At 39.2% G+C, this 10,408-nt stretch overlaps 1 protein-coding gene across 3 annotated transcripts; it reads left to right on the top strand.

Moving 5' to 3' along the window:
- Positions 1-17: 17 nt before the first annotated feature.
- On the top strand, positions 18-10,003 carry STRADB (STE20 related adaptor beta). 3 transcript variants are annotated; one of them, XM_042041438.1, is made up of 12 exons: positions 18-290; positions 2,874-2,930; positions 3,264-3,344; positions 3,710-3,809; positions 4,439-4,560; positions 5,061-5,139; positions 5,587-5,710; positions 6,161-6,332; positions 6,746-6,850; positions 7,082-7,311; positions 7,876-7,918; positions 8,362-10,003. In XM_042041438.1, exons 2-12 carry the CDS (start codon positions 2,919-2,921, stop codon positions 8,512-8,514), a joined length of 1,221 nt encoding a protein of 406 aa, XP_041897372.1. In that variant the 5' UTR covers positions 18-290; positions 2,874-2,918; the 3' UTR covers positions 8,515-10,003. The 3 variants fall into 3 exon arrangements, with proteins under 3 accessions (XP_041897372.1, XP_041897370.1, XP_041897371.1); XM_042041436.1 differs by having other exon boundaries at positions 40-290; positions 5,031-5,139; XM_042041437.1 differs by lacking the exon at positions 18-290 and adding an exon at positions 1,119-1,142 and having other exon boundaries at positions 5,031-5,139.
- Positions 10,004-10,408: the final 405 nt, after the last annotated feature.

The raw sequence follows: 10,408 nt of genomic DNA, 5'->3' as shown, positions 1-10,408 counted from the left end.
GGGGCCGGGAGCGGGGCGGGGTTCTGGCGGGCGGCGCGGCGGTGGCGCCGGCCCCCGGCCCTGACTCCGGCGGCGGCGGGCAGGAGTGGGCGCTGCCGCCCTGAAAGGCTTCCCCGCTGCGCCGGGGCTCCGCGCCGGCCGCGCCCTCTGCCCCGCTGCGGGGGAAGCCGGGCGGGCCGGGGAGAGGGAGCTGCGCACACCGAGCTCGGGAGGCGGCTGCGGGGAGCGGAGCCCTGTCCCGGCCGCTGCGGGAGGCCGGAGGGAGGCGGGGGCCCAGCGAGGAAGGCGAGGTACGAACTTAACGGAGCGAGTGAGGAACTGCGGGGCGTCCTTCCGCACGTTCCGGTGCTTTGTCACGGACGGATCATTGCACTCGAGATACACGACCGAGAGCTGCCTCAGTCACTGCGAACGCTGAAGTAGGAGCTGCAGCTCAGCGTCAGCAGAACCCAGTAATGCGCGTTCCCGGTACCAGGGCTTCGGCTCCGGAGCCTCCACACTCCCCCAGCTCACAGGCACAGGTTTCTGTGTCTTTTTACTGCCCTGCACTGTTCGCTAGCTGAAGCTTCGGCCAAGATGCGATGAATGCATCATTTTACCTGTACAACAACACTTGTCACTATCTACAGTACAAAAAAAAAAAAAAAGCCTGCCTTGCAGAAGGAAAAATGTGGGGACAGCGAAAAGGTTTGTGTGGGGACATGAACCAAATCCGTATTGAAAAATGGAAACAATGTCAAACTACATAAGGAAAAAAAAATAAAAATCTTAAAATTGTAATGTTATTTGAATAAATGTGCATCACGAATGTTTCTGTTGGCTGGCTATACACCTTTGAACTAAGTCTACAATAATTTGACTTTGGTATATCATAGTTATTAAGATTTTATTCTTCAGCTTAGCTTTTGTGGTTTTATATTGCAAGCAGCAGAATAAATTGTCTTGTGTAGGAGAATGAGGCAACTTCTTTCCAAGTAGGAGAAGGATGCTGTAGCCATTACAGTGCTGGGCGGTATCTTGAAGTACTTGCATTTTTTTTTTTTTACTGTGCTACAGACTTCCTGAGAGAAGTTGTTTAAGTCAAGCGCTGATCCTCTGAAGGTGCCTACTACCTGCTCGGGATCGACTTTTGTTTCCATTTGGTATCTATAATAAGGAATTACAGTATTTCTTTACTCCAAGTATATCTTCAGGGTAAAAATGTAACAGATTAGGAATGGCTTGGATATTTGGCAGTTAATGGGGTGGTGGGGGCTTGTTAGCTTTTCAAGAGTGTTCTCTCGATTAACTAGCATACATAATTTAAATGCAGGATATATAAGCTTAGCTCCTTAATAAACAAAATTATCAGTTTCTGGTATAGTACTTCAGCTTTTATAAGTTAACTTTCATACAAAAATTACATATTAACATGGAACTGTCTCCCTTAGCTGACTTTTTATCAGCCACCAAGTAGGATTCCTCATGGTGGCTGGAAAGCTGCCTATCAGAAAAGGACCTGGGGTTGCTGTTTGACAGCTGGCTGAACATGAGCCAGCAGTGTGCCCAGGTGGTCAAGGCCAGTGGCATCCTGGTTTGTATCAGCAATAGTGTGGCGAGTAGGATGAGGGAAGTAATTGTCCCTCTGTACTCGCTGGTGAGGCCAGTTTGCATCTCAAGTACTGTGTTCAGTTTTGAGCCCCTCTCAAGAAGAAAGACATTGAGGCACTGGAGGGTGTTCAGAGAAGGGCAACAGAGCTGGTTAAAGGTCTGGAGCACAAGTATTACAAGGATTGGTTGAAGGAGTTTAGCCTGGAGAAGAGGAGGCTCAGGGGGGACCTTCTTACTCTACAATTACCTGAAAGGAGGTTACAGTGAGGTGGGAGTTGGCCTCTTCTCCCACGTAACAAGTGATAGGATGACAGTAACTGGCCTCAAGTTGCACCAAGGGAGGTTTAGATTGGATCTTAGGGAAATCTTCTTCCCTGAAAGGGTTGTCAAGCATTGGAACAGGCTGCCCAGAGAAGTGGTGGAGTCACTGTCCCTGGTAGTGTTCAAAAAACATGTAGATGTGATGCTTATGGACATGGTTTAATGGTGGGTCTGGCAGTGTTAGGTTGGACTCTGTGATCTTTGAGGTCTTTTCCAACCTCAGTGATTCTACTGTTGAAGATGTGTTTTTAGCTGAAGTAGAACAGTTAGTCCCATTCTATATTTACAGAAGCTTTGATACACTAAATAGACATCTCTCTCACTGCCTAAGCTTTCAAAGCATCAGACATAAAGTAAGTCTGCTAGAGGACTTTCAGAGAGGCTACTCTGATCTGTGAGGGAGTTTGCTGATTCTGTAGCCTAAGTAAAGTGAAAATTATTGGAGTTGCTTTTCTTTTTTTTTTTTTAATTGAAATCCCTTACTTACAGTAGTACTTCCTCTCTCACTTGTGAAATGTAAAGTGCAATTCCTTCTGCCTTGCTTTTTTTTGTGAGCTAGTTCAGCTGCACACAGCCAAGCCAAGATGTGACTAGCACAGCTGTGCTCCTTTAAAACAACAGACAATTATTTCTTTTCCTACAAACTGCCAAGGATTCATGAGTCCGTTCTTTTTTACTTTTTGCACTCGTGCAGTTAACTTGCAATTAAATTGTTTGTTCAGAAGTGGCAGTAAAATTTCTAAACCCATAAATTAAAAAGGAACACTTGAGTGGACATGTAGTCCTCAGTGTGGAGTTTGAAACTGATATGCTACTTAAATAGAAGCAGACTTTCCGTGAGCTGGAGTTCTGGGGTTTTGTGTGTGTTAGCTGACAGGAATGCCTTACAGTTGTGATTAAGGAGATTTAAGTTTATCACAGGTTTATGTATCATCTTACTTTGCTACTTTATTTTTTTCTAGGATAAATGGGTGTGCGTGACTTTTCCCCTGATCTAAAGTGGTTCCATGTCTTGTTTGGTAAGTTTGTCTTTAAAAATTTTGGCCCTTGTTACCCAGCTATACCTTAATATGAAAAGCCCTGGTGAAATGTCTTGCTTCAGGGGATTTCCACAGTGCTGAGATGTTTGAACTTTGTTGTGTTAGCTTTTGGTAAAGGAGACTTTAGTGTCTCTGCTCTCTAGGTCTGCCATGTATGTGCTTTATGCTGTTTCTTAACCCCTTGATTGATTGACTTGTAGCAGAAGATTTTCTGAGCTGCTGCTTATAAGGCCTACTTTTTTACATTTTTGCACTGCCATATTTAATAAATTGCAGCAATTCCACCAACATTCACTTGTTTCTGTTCTCAAGGACTGCTCCTGTATTCTGCGTACACCAGTTGAATCAATCAGACCAGAAGAGCTATCTCAGAGCAGCATCCATGAATGCCTGGTAAGAAGAAAACAGAAAGTTTAACTCCCAAATAATACCCAAATACAAAGCTGATACATATTAAAAATAACCTCATTAGGGAGTACTTTTTAAAATGTTGACAACAAAAATAGAATACTTTGGGGCTTCCACTTTGGAAGAAGACTATAGGTATCTAAGTGTCACTCTTGTGCCAGTTTGAAAACAAACACACACAAAACCTGTAACTCATAAAACTAAGTCTTAGTAATGGTGAAAGTACCAGCTTGAATGTTCTTATTTGAGTACTGGACTTTAGCATTAATAATATTTTTGCATTAATTTAAAAAATATAAATGATTAAAAATTACATAGTTGTTTTGAGAACTGTTTCTTCTCTCTGTTAGGCTGATTCTGATCTAGCCTGGATTCCCCCGTCTACAGGAAAAAATGAAATGGTATTTTGCTCTTCTAATGTCTCTCATTATGAACTCCAGCTGGAAATAGGTAACATAAATGGAACTCAAAATATTTCTTCTTCCTGCTATCAATAGTTTATTGCTAACTGCAATAAATATTAGGTTTGTAAAATGAAGGACTATTCTTGTGTCTCCTTAGCTGAGAAAAGTGCAGAGCATTGCTCATATTTTAGTAATCTCTTATTTCAAGATCTAAGACAAATCAACAATTACCTGAAGTTGTCTCTTGACGTTTGTGCATGTACATGTCAATTTTCAAAATCTGTGGTATGTGACAGTAAATACAGCCTTAAGTAACATCATGTCTTGTAACTTGGCTACCCCAGCTGATTGTTCTAAGGATGGCTGCCTCAGATCCTACTATGCATGCATATGTTCATGTGAATATGCATACTAAGTGTTGTTCATTTAGATGTATAATTGATACTGACGTATGTTTAAATACTTTTACTTGTTCTTAAAATAGCACACCCATGCTTCAACTAATTTGCTGCATATCTTTTGCTGCAACTACTTAAGTTCTTGACATTCTGAAAGAAAAGGACACGCTGCTATCAATTGCAACTTTAAAACTGGAAAATGATCTCTATGTATGAAGGAAACCATGTGGTGGATTATTATGCTTTCCAATGTTAAGGTAGCAATTTCTGGTTTCAGGAAGGAGGTTCAACAACTTAACTTCAGTTTACCTTGCACGGCATACACCTACAGACATGCAAGTTGCTGTAAGGATCACAGACCTAGAAAACTGCTCTGAAGAGCATTTGAAAGCCTTACAGGTAAAGGAACAGCATTTCTGCACAAAGCCTGATGAAGATAGTGAGGAATACATATGGGATTACTGACCAGAGGTAGCTTTTGTTTGCAATGGGTCATTTCAGTCAAGTTTTTCCCTCCAAAGAAGTAGAATATAATAAACATGACACATATGTAAATTTGAGAGTTGCTTTCCGAAGACAGCAGCTGACAACTGCTTTAGAAATACTTCTGTAATTGTACAACTTATTTGAAGCATGTTTTGTACTCTTATTTAACACCAGAAGTTTGGACTATGAACAAACTAGATTTACTTCAGACAAGTGCAATTGTGGGCAAGCTATTTACATTTCTGTTGCAGGCTATGCACATCACCTGCAGTCTTGTATAAATGCAAGGAAACAGTTCTATTTACTGATTACTGATGTAGTTAATGCTCTTAGTAGGACTGCTGTCTTGTGATTAACACATCCACTTTCATTTAATTCCATAGAATGAGGTGGTTTTATCACACTTTTTCCAGCATCCCAACATAATGACATTTTGGACAGTGTTTACAGCTGGAAGCTGGCTTTGGGTCATCTCCCCATTCATGGCCTATGGTAAGAACTGTTAACTGCAATTTTGGAATAGGAAAAAGGGCTGATACAAGTTGGACCACATGGTCCATGAGAGGTTTCTCTTCAATCATCTCCTGTCTCGTAGTAAAAACAAACTCTCCTGAATCATCTGTTTAGAGAAGACTTCCTCCCCAGTGAAAACTGGTATTTGAACTGCATTAAATTCCACTTAGTCCTAGCACCCACCATGGTGCTAGGAATGGTAACTGGGAGATGTATATCTACATTGAATACAGGTTGGGCATAGACTTCCAGTTAACAGAAGCATAACATGGGGCATCAGTTACATCCATGTAATAACTGTCCTTGATGCACCAGAGTCAATATAACGATGAGACTGCTGCTCTTGATGAGTGTATACCATGAAGGAAGCATAGACAAGAATTTAACAAGACTTGTTAGGCCTAGCTAGGTTTTTTTCACTTCCAGGTTCAGCTAGACACCTGCTGAAGACTTACTTTCCTGAAGGAATGAGTGAAGCTTTGATAGGGAACATTCTGTTTGGTGCAATCAGAGGATTAAATTACATGCACCAGAATGGATATATTCACAGGTAGGAGAATGTCAGTAGGTAAGAACCAAATGATAGCATCTTACCTTAAGTATTGTCTCCCTCCTTTTCCTATATACCTTCTTATGTCAGATGGTACACAAGTAACAATTTTTTCAATACAGCAGAACCAAGTTTGTAAAATCTCAGCAGGAAATGTATTTATACATTTCTTCAAACCAGTTGTTACAGGGATTATCCACCTGCCTGGCTTTGTCTCTTTGAAGCAGAAGAACACCAGAGTTATAGAAAGGGCTTCCTTAGTTTACACCCCTTGCAGGGAACAAGGCCCTTTCTCCAATTTCTGGCACTTTTTTCCTAATCATCTCTCTCAATAGAGAGATGAACTCCACGCTAGCCTCTCACTATAAGTCAATGAAATATGAAAGCCTTTCTGTTCTAATAGTGCTTTGAGTAATTCTTGTAACTAAAATTTACCACTTTATGTTACAGGAATATTAAAGCTAGCCACATTCTGATTTCAGAGGATGGGCTGGTTTCTCTCTCTGGCCTAAACAACCTTTACAGTTTAGTTAACAATGGACAGAAGTCAAAGGTGGTATATGATTTCCCCCAGTTTAGTACATCGGTGCTTCCTTGGCTGAGTCCTGAACTGCTGAGACAGGTTAGTATAAATTACACATAATTTTTCCTATTCAAAGTTAGTGACAGTACTCAATTTCCGACTTAAGTCTGCTTGTAGAAGTACAATGAAAGATGTTGAACTGCAACTTTTAAAGGTACATGTATGTACTGAATTTTTAATTGTTCTAGAGGGAACCAGTTCTAAAGTTGTTGGTAAGGTGATGCTGTACTAAGTCTTTTTACCCAAACCTCCTGGAAACTATTGCAGATCCTGAAACTTGTGTTCAGTAAAGCCATCAGATTTCTGAAAAAAGCCTGAGTTTTCACAATTTAATTGCTTCAATACTGTGTAGGTTATGGGATATTAGAGTCTCGTGTTGAAGGAGGCACTTGTACTCTTGTTGGCATCGCTCAATGGCATCAGTGATCAGTTGTGTTTTCTTTCTCTCACAGGATTTGTCTGGCTATAACATGAAGTCTGACATTTACAGTGTGGGAATTACAGCATGTGAATTAGCCAATGGACACGTTCCATTTCAAGATATGCCTCGTACTCAGGTACAATGCTAAACTTTATCTCTAGTTAAAAACATGCTGAGCTTTTTTTTTGTTTGTTTTACTCAGAGAAACCACTGCTATTACTGCTGAAATAGTGGCTGCTTTTTGTTGCTTCAAATATGCATGCTTCTTTCTAGAACAAATAATCCTTCTATCCCTGCAGTTTCACAGCTTACCCTGAATAGGTCTGAATAGCTGTTGAACTCTCATACTGCTATTCCTTTCCACTAGATGCTGCTACAAAAGCTGAAAGGTCCCACCTACTATCCTTGGGATTTAAGTACCTTTCCCCGGGGGGAGTCCCGGATGAAGAATTCCCGATCAGGTGTTGATTCCGGAATTGGTGAGAGCATGACACGCACAATGACCAGTGAAAGGCTACAAATGCCCTTTTCCAAAACATTTTCACCTGCTTTCCACAACTTGGTAGAACTTTGCTTGCAACAGGACCCTGAGAAAAGGTAACATTCTGGTGAAAACTAATTTCTTTGTCACTTCAATCTAAGATCAAGTATAGCCCACAGTTTAGGATACAGTAATCAGTTGAATGCTGTTGAAGTCAGAATTTCAGACCAGATGTACTATGCAAAACAATACACTTACATTTGTAATTTAAGAATTATCTTGTCTGATAAAGGAATCAAACTTTTAAAGTCATTTGACCCCTGAATTTCTTGCAATATGAATGTGCTTTGTAACAAGTAAAGTTAACTTTCAAACATGTATTTTGTCCAACAAAAAAAAACAAACCAGAAATCTGAAATACATGTTTTCAGTTCTATGTCTCTTTTGAATGAGGCATTAAATTCCTTGTTAAAGCCTTTAAAAATAGATTTCTTCATTAGTGCTTTCACTATAAATTGAGGCATAGAATGTAGGAATTGTGTGCTGCTTTTCTCATTCTTCATATTTGTCCTGTGGAGGGAAAACCACAGGGCTTAAATTTATTTGTCAGTCTGGCCTATTATCCAAATGCAGTATTTTACTTTCCAAAATGTAATTATATTGTTCATTTTATGATTCAGGCCGTCAGCAAGCAGTTTGCTTTCGCATACGTTCTTCAAACAGGTGAGTTTACCATATTTTGTTAAATGACACAGCTGTAACCTAAATAAGCCACAAAAAGAGCTGGATTACAAAATAGTGAAGTTACCTGGAGCCAAAGAGCATCCTGTAAGAGCATACCTGCTTCAGACTTTTTTAACAAAATGGTATTGATAGAGTACAGGAAGCATAAGATTAATCCATTTCCCCATTGATGAAGTTGATTTAACTTAGCCTAACTAATTTTAAAAATGGTTAATATTCTTAATTTAAAGCAGAACTGCACAGCTGATTTAATTAGTCTTGAAAGACTAATAGAGTGGGGAAAGCAAAACCTCTCATCCTGTTACTTTCAGTATTGTAACATGCAAGAACATGGCTCTGATTTCACATGCTTTTAATGAAGTCAGTTGCAAAGTTATGGAGACTTTTATGTGCAGCTTTATTTTAACTTTTTTTCTTTCTAGATAAAGGAACAAACACAGAATTCACTACTGTCCCTATTACCACCTCCTATTCAAAATAACAGATCAGAGTTCTTGGCGCTACCCTCAACAGCAGTTGGGACTGAACTTGGACGTATTGCTACAAATCAAGATGATACAGACTGGGAATTCTAAATAAATACCAATGATACCTCTCTAGTGTTTCAGAGAAGGAAAATGTGATTTGTATTTGCTGCTTTTGTATCGTTAAAATACAATTAGACCAAGTATACTTGAAATGCCATGAAGTGGCTATAATTCATTAACTTCCTCTTAGCATCACAAAATGCAGCGTGCCTCACTCTGATTGTAAGGAAAACTGTGTATAAAGAATGGCTGAGTGCTTACCTCTCTCTTTCAAAGTCTTTCTTAAAAAGAAGGTCCCTTCTGTAATCTTACTCTGTACTGTATTATCAGCTCATATTGCTGCAGTCCACTTGTCTTTCTGAATTCAGGCCTGCCGTCTGTCTGTGATCTTATTTAAACATCTATTTGTCTTTTCATATGATGCAAATCATTTTAGTAGGGAGAAATCCTCCACTTCCAAGTTGAAATGTGAAACTGCACAAATTAGTTGCTTATGTAAATAAATGTTTTCTCTCAAAAGACATTTTTCTCACTTGACATGCTGTCATATTTGCCAGAAGTTAGCTATGCATCATTTTTTATGCGGTTTTAATACTGCATGTGTCCCAAAGAAGTTAAGCTGCTTGGAAGTGTGACTCATGTTCTTGCATCTGTCCACAGTCTTAGTACAAATCTGGGCTTTTGCATCTCTGTTTATTGTTGTGTCATTTTAGCAGTTAACCTGAGGATGTCTCACTATGCAAAGTAAGTCTCAAGTTCTAGCAGCTACGGGTTAATTTTGAAGAGTCATATTAAATAATCTAAAGTTACTGTGTATCTTTTTATTTATACTGTATTCCTGTTCTCCACCAGAATTTACCAGAACTTAATACTGTTTTCTTAGAAGAAAAGGCAATATGCATTAAGCTTCACTGGCACTGCTGCTGGCAAACAAGCCTCTTTTGCAGGGCACAGTTAAACTCCCATGGATAGATTCAGCCATAGTAAGAACCTAATAACCCCCTAGGATCCTAGTGAATTTATCTGTTGTAAGTCAGATGAAAAGCTGTCTTCTCCCTACAATTCAGTAAGTTCTCATCTGTACCAGGCAACTCAAACTGAACAAAAGCAGCTTTTTTCTTTCAAAAACCTGGATATTCTCATCATGTTGTAGCAAAAGTTGTGTCCCAAAGCCACTAGTACTTTACTGATGGCAGCGTGATGGTAAAAAAGCATAAATAGATATTGAATGGATATGTTTTAAATTTTCAACATAAACAACATTCCACGTAAGTCTTCAAGTCTTCCACAGCTGAGCAGGCCTGTAGCCAACTTTGAGAATACCACTGTATTGCCAGCAGCTTTGCTACAAGGCCATGAAGACCAAATGACTGAAATACAAGCCTGAGAGACACATAAAATTATAAATGACCACATAAAAGTATTAACAAAAAAGTTGATTCTATTCATTATGCTGTGAAGAGAGCTCTATATTTCTAAACCTAACATGTGAAACTTAAAAACCTGTCAATAAACTTACCCTATCTGCCTCCATTTATATCTGTAATTCTTGGACTTCTGTTTTCTCCATACCCCAGCCATACTAACAGCTTCTTGTTACTGCAGGAAAAAAATTCATATATATGTCAATCATTAGGTAAGAAAATAGTTGTCTAAGCTAGAAAATTACTCTGATTAAAAATATTAATAAATTGTGTACTCTTGGAGAAGTTACTATTTTTATGAGAACTGCATGTTCTTAATTCTTAACCATTACAGATTTGGACTGTTTACAAGTCAAATACATGAGATAGCATCTACAAGTAACTTTTGACTAACAGTACATGTAAAAACCAAGTCAAATAATTGAGAACACAGATGAAGTTCTATATATTTTAATTACAGACCTCTGAATAAACATTACTACTATTAAAACCTGCAGAAAAATTCGGGCAGCTTAACT

This window comes from Corvus kubaryi, unplaced genomic scaffold, assembly GCF_017639235.1.
Source record: "Corvus kubaryi isolate FWS band 111438036 unplaced genomic scaffold, C.kubaryi_AGA036_p1.0 37396, whole genome shotgun sequence".
In the NCBI taxonomy this organism is placed as follows: Eukaryota; Metazoa; Chordata; class Aves; order Passeriformes; family Corvidae; genus Corvus; species Corvus kubaryi.
Note: the sequence above shows the minus strand (reverse complement) of the source record. Positions and strands in the feature narration are given on the sequence as shown.

Excerpts from the sequence above, each read along its gene's own strand:
- STRADB (XM_042041436.1), top strand. Across the intron at positions 5,140-5,586 it reads CTCCCCATTCATGGCCTATG|GTTCAGCTAGACACCTGCTG; the intron begins GTAAGAACTGTT and ends TTTCACTTCCAG. Across the intron at positions 5,711-6,160 it reads CAGAATGGATATATTCACAG|GAATATTAAAGCTAGCCACA; the intron begins GTAGGAGAATGT and ends TTTATGTTACAG.